This window comes from Crocodylus siamensis, chromosome 3, assembly GCF_052110815.1.
Source record: "Crocodylus siamensis isolate JL-2025a chromosome 3, ASM5211081v1, whole genome shotgun sequence".
In the NCBI taxonomy this organism is placed as follows: domain Eukaryota; kingdom Metazoa; phylum Chordata; order Crocodylia; family Crocodylidae; genus Crocodylus; species Crocodylus siamensis.
The window spans coordinates 90,820,391-90,825,542 of NC_143397.1; the positions used below are offsets into that span (position 1 = coordinate 90,820,391).

The 5,152-nt window shown below is 41.9% G+C and overlaps 1 protein-coding gene across 1 annotated transcript; it reads left to right on the top strand.

The window, feature by feature from the left end:
* The first annotated feature begins 259 nt into the window (after positions 1 to 259).
* Positions 260 to 826, top strand: LOC149868532 (interferon epsilon-like). The gene has a single exon (XM_090037647.1). The coding sequence runs from the start codon at positions 260 to 262 to the stop codon at positions 824 to 826; it is 567 nt and encodes a 188-aa protein (XP_089893773.1).
* Positions 827 to 5,152: the final 4,326 nt, after the last annotated feature.

The following is a 5,152-nucleotide window of genomic DNA, read 5'->3' on the forward strand; positions in this document are numbered from 1 at the left end:
AGAATTAAAGAGGGAAAATCTTACAGTGTAGAAATTTTCTTTCTAGACTATAAGATTTTCCCTCTAATTCTTGAAACAAGAATAGTTTCTATAGTGTAGAACTTTTCTTTCATCATTTTCTAATACAAATTATTTAAAGGCCGAGACATGGGTGGAAGACACAGCTGTCTACCAAAGACCTGGAACAACCTGCAGCCTTACAAGTGCCACACACAACGACAAGGGAGCAGCAGAGATCATCCCCATCACCAGGTCGACCATGCATTTGCTACTCGTTTGCCTTGTGCTGCTCTTCTCCGCTGAAATCTCATCACTGCACTGTGGCTTGCTTAACTTCCAGCAAAAAAAGCTGAACAAAGACAGCTTGGAGCTCCTAGACAACATGGGGGGGAATTTCCCCTCCCAGTGCTCCAGTGAGAGGACTGATTTCAAGCCTACCCAAGATATTCTCATGCTCCGATCATCCCTGAAAGAGAATGCAAAGATGGCCATCCAGGAGATTCTCCAGGAAGTCTTCACAGTCTTTAGCAAAAACCTCACGCAGACTGCCTGGGATGAGGCCTCCATCGTCGCGTTCCAAAATGGACTTCACTGGCAAACTGAGAGGTTGGAGGCCTGTTTGGATTTGCAGTTGGAGAAGGATGGAACGAAGATGGGAAGTAAGGATGTGCTGCTCACTAGGCTGAAACTCAAAAGATATTTCCAGGGAATACGCAATTTCTTGGAAGGGAAGCAGTACAGCCTGTGTGCCTGGGAGATCATTCGCCTGGAAATGCCCAGATGTTTTCTGCTTCTTGACCAACTGACAAAATGGCTTAAAATCTAAGGTACAGTACCAACTTTGTTCCTAGAGACTGCCTGAATTACCACTACAACAAATTATAGAGGGGAGAGGAGAGAGCCTTTGGTTAGTATTTGTTTCTGTAGCCTACATCTTCCCCCAGAGTATCCTGGTTAAATGCAGAGCAACACACATTTTGGCCTTATGCTGGAATTGATCTGGATGGAATTCCAATGTCTGAAGTATTGTTATTATCACTGATAATTTCATGAGAATTCATCTCATAATGGAAGCCTTAGATGTTTATTTGGATACTTCATTATGAACAACTGTTCAGAAAACTCTTAATAGTTGTTATGCCTGGGAAAATATAGTTTCATAAACCAGTAACTTTGAAATACTGTTTTTCTCTTCTCTTTTTTTTGAACCATTTTCCACTTCTTTCCAGATCACACCTACTCATGGTATGAATATTACACCTACTAATGGATTTCAAACAGATACTAATGGAATGAAGATGGCTTCTTGCCCTTCAATTGCTCCTCTCTGCTGATTCCCCCAACGATGACTTTTGTCATTTCTACTCTAGACCTTCAGTTACGCAACTGACTCACCCAACTATGAAGCTTCAGCCAAACAGCTTCCACTTTATGCGGCCTATTGTATTGCAGTTTAAAACACAGGGAAAAACATTGCTGAAAAGCGTGAGACGACAATAACATGGGCTCCACCTTAGTTGTTTTCCCCCTTATATATACATGCTATATGCAGGTGCCTTGCTACTCTTTTCTGATAAAATTTCATTATGCTGTAACAACAGAAGCAGTGTGACACAATAAAGGAAGATCACAAAGTGTTTCAATAGGATGACTTCCCACAGTGTCAGGAGAAAAAGACTTCCAGTGCTCCCAAGAGACTCTCATCACAAGAGAGTATCAGAAAGGAAACAGCAATATTTCAAGGAAGAGAACCAGCAAATGTTTTCTATACTCCATAAACTCTCTTTGAAACGATCACTGAACCGAGTGAATCTTTCTATGGGAAGTGAAATATGGTGGAATTTGAAAAATCATGGTCACTATTTGTTTTCTTCCAGCATTGGGGATACGCTTTCAAATCATTGTGCTTGACTTTTTATCTCTGTATTTTAGTCAATGACATTCTGCTATTTATTGTTTTAATTTATTTGTATTATTTATTTATTTATTTATTGCTTATTTTTATAACATTTTATATTTTTATTTTTAATTTATAAATAAAATGTTACTTTTTATATAACAAAAGTCAAAACACTGGTGATTTCCATTAAATGCACTTTTTGACACTACAGGTTCCTGCAGACATGTGGGAAGGCTACACTGGCCGCCCAGCACAGGCTAGATGATATAAAACCTCCCACACTTCAGTGCACTTCTATAAATTAACCTCCAGGTTCTGACACCCTGCCACAGCAAGCGGGTTGTAACCAGAGCCGAAGCACAAACTCTCTCCGAGTGCCAACAACTGCAGTTATGTGGTAGTAAAGTAAAACTGGGATTCAGCTTTAGCGACGAGACTTTTACCAAGATACACACTGGTTCTGAAGAGAACTGTGTCACAAGACATGAGCAGCATTTTTAGGACTTAAATCCTTGCACCCGCCTATAAAGCAGTGGTTAATAAAGTGAGGTTGTAAGTTAGTGTGTTGCTGCAGAAATTCGGGTCCGTGTCTGAGAGCAAGCGAGCGAGATCATGGTACCCAGCCTGACTCTCTAAGTAGGTCATAGTGTGAATGGCCAAGTTTATGTCACTCTGTACCTTGATAATAATAGTGTAAGGAATAGGCAGATAGTTATAGATAGATATATTATACTTAGATAGATCTAGATAGAATAGTATAGTTAGGTGTAAAGGATATTATTGATAACAGTGTGTGAGTACTGTGTTTAGTGTCAATACTACTTACCTGTTGTTTGCTATTTGTGTATTTAATAAACTGCTATCATTTGTTTAATTGATTATCCATGTGTGGGTCCTAATTAATCAACTTACAGACTAATTGCTGGGTGGGCTGGCGGTGACAGATATATTGTATCCCATTCGTAAACAGGTCTGGGGCCAAAAGACCACCCCCTATTGCGATTCGGACTGAGGGAGTCACTGAGCCACTTAATGAGTGACCCTAATTAGGCGTTAATTGTTTCCTCTTACATCATGTGAAGGAATATGGAAGATTCAACTAAGGTCAGAGAGAAGTTACAGATCCCAAAAGAATTCAAAGACTAGTAAAGACACGTGCATACCTTGTTAGCTTTACCTTTCTCTATAAATATTTGGTGTAATTTACACAAACTTGTAAAGCTGAATGGGAAAGGAGGACTGTCACAGAATGACTTTGAAAGATTTAACCTGTATAATACATATTTGAGAATCTCCTCAATAAAGAGAAGCAGACGTTATAAATGTTGCCTCAAGCAACTTGAATTTCTTGTGGTGACAACTACTACTGAAGCCACAATTCAGACTGAGTTCTTCAACAGCCTTAATATGGAGGAGATTATCCTAAAGGTGGTAACCTGCCTGTAAAATTCTACATATTGTTTGTTTTTTATGCCCCCTTCCCCCACTTTTTTTGCATTTTTTTCATTTGATTCCTCTTCATAATTTTTTTTTTTTTAAAAGAATCTCCGTAGGCTGAAATTTGTCCTTGACAGGACTGTTGTTCACTGATATTTTAGAACGTGTCACGAACAGGCTGCACAAAATGTGTTAGAGGGGCAGATCATAACTGCGCTCTTTTTAGTTAGTTGGTTATTTTAATGTTGGAGTTTGGATAATTTTCAGTTATCAGTCATGTCAAAATGAAAGTTTTAATGCCCACTGGTGACAGAACTCATGGGTGATGGTTGGGAACACTCAAGCCTGACAAGCGGAAGAGAGGGATGCACGTACTTTTTTTTCAGTTCAAGGTGTTGGCAGTGAGAAGTATGTACACACCCAATGGACAGGAATGGTGGATGCATACAAGCCTGAGTGGTGCATGCAAACTTCAGTGATGGTAGAATGAGGAGGCTGTATGCATGCAAATTGTATTTATGCAGGGAGAGGCTGGTGTAGGAGGGCACTTTGTTAAATTCAAATATTCCAACAAGCAATACAATTTAAAACACTCCTCCATTACAGACTCCATCTGATGAAGGGTAACCCCCAATGGGTATCATTGAGCCTTTGGCAATGTCTGCCTGAGATCCTCATCTCAGGGCAGCTTGCAGTCCTCTTAAAGCCCACAGCTTGACAAGTTGGTCAGGCCCTTCCCTTTCCAACTCAGCTGGCCATGCAGTTTGCCCGTCAGTGACCCAGCTGTACCCCTGGTACAGGTTTAGCCCCTACAGCAGGAAAGCAGTGATGTTAACAGCAGCTGCCAAGATGGGGCCTGCTGCAGTCCATAGGGGAGGCCTGAGAGGCTCTCAGCAGAAGCAGTCTTTAGTCCAGGGTGACTTGCAGTCCTTTTTAAAGCCCACAGGCTAGACTTTAAAATGTTTAAAATGTTAGTACCGTAAGGGTGGATGCAATAGTGGGGCAATAAACTGTGTGAAAGCTTTGAACAGGCTATGCTGGACAGTCAGTATTTCTCTGATTGGGTCTTTTTGTTTGTAACAGTGGTGTGAAACCTTTTCACTCCATCCGCTGGATGGGTTGTGCCAGGTTAGTCTGCAGGTGGGCTTGATTTGACACACAGGAGTGGCCATGGGGGTTAAGGAGTGGTGATGGGGGGAGGGAAGGTGCACATCCTGCTCCTGCTCAGGGCAGCAGGCAATGACCTTGCCCCAATTCAGATGGGTGGGGGAGTGGGGTGGGTAGCTGCCCAGCCCCAATTCACCTTCTCTGTTTTGCCACCCCATGTCTTACTTGCCATGCCTGGATGGAACAGATAGTCCTGCGAGAGGCACCCAGAGAACTTGAGTGGTATACTTTTTCTTGTGCTACCGTGATCTGGCCTGGTGCTAACTTGCCTAGAGGTTTCATTTGCATATTTTTTTTACTTCCAGCCTCCCCCATAGCTACACTTGTGCCTCACAGGGGTCAAATTGCCATAATCCTTTCTTAAAGTTGCGTAGCTCAATGAGTCTTGTCTGTCTAGGCATCGCCATGGTGGATTTGGCCTATATACTCTTAAAAGGCCCTTGCAGATGGCTTATTCAAGAGCCTTCTCTCAGTAACAGGGCAGGGGTTCCTGAAGCCACAAGTCAGATTGATTTCTCGAGCAGACTTAATATGGAGGAGAGATTCCTATAGGTGGTAACCTGCCTGTGAAATTCTACATTTTGTGCATTTCTTTTCCTTCTAAGTATTGGCAGAGACCTAGCACACTCATTGCATGGGTGTGGCAAG

Coding starts and splice junctions, on each gene's coding strand:
- LOC149868532 (XM_090037647.1), top strand. CDS start 260: ATGCATTTGCTACTCGTTTGCCTTGTGCTGCTCTTCTCCGCTGAAATC.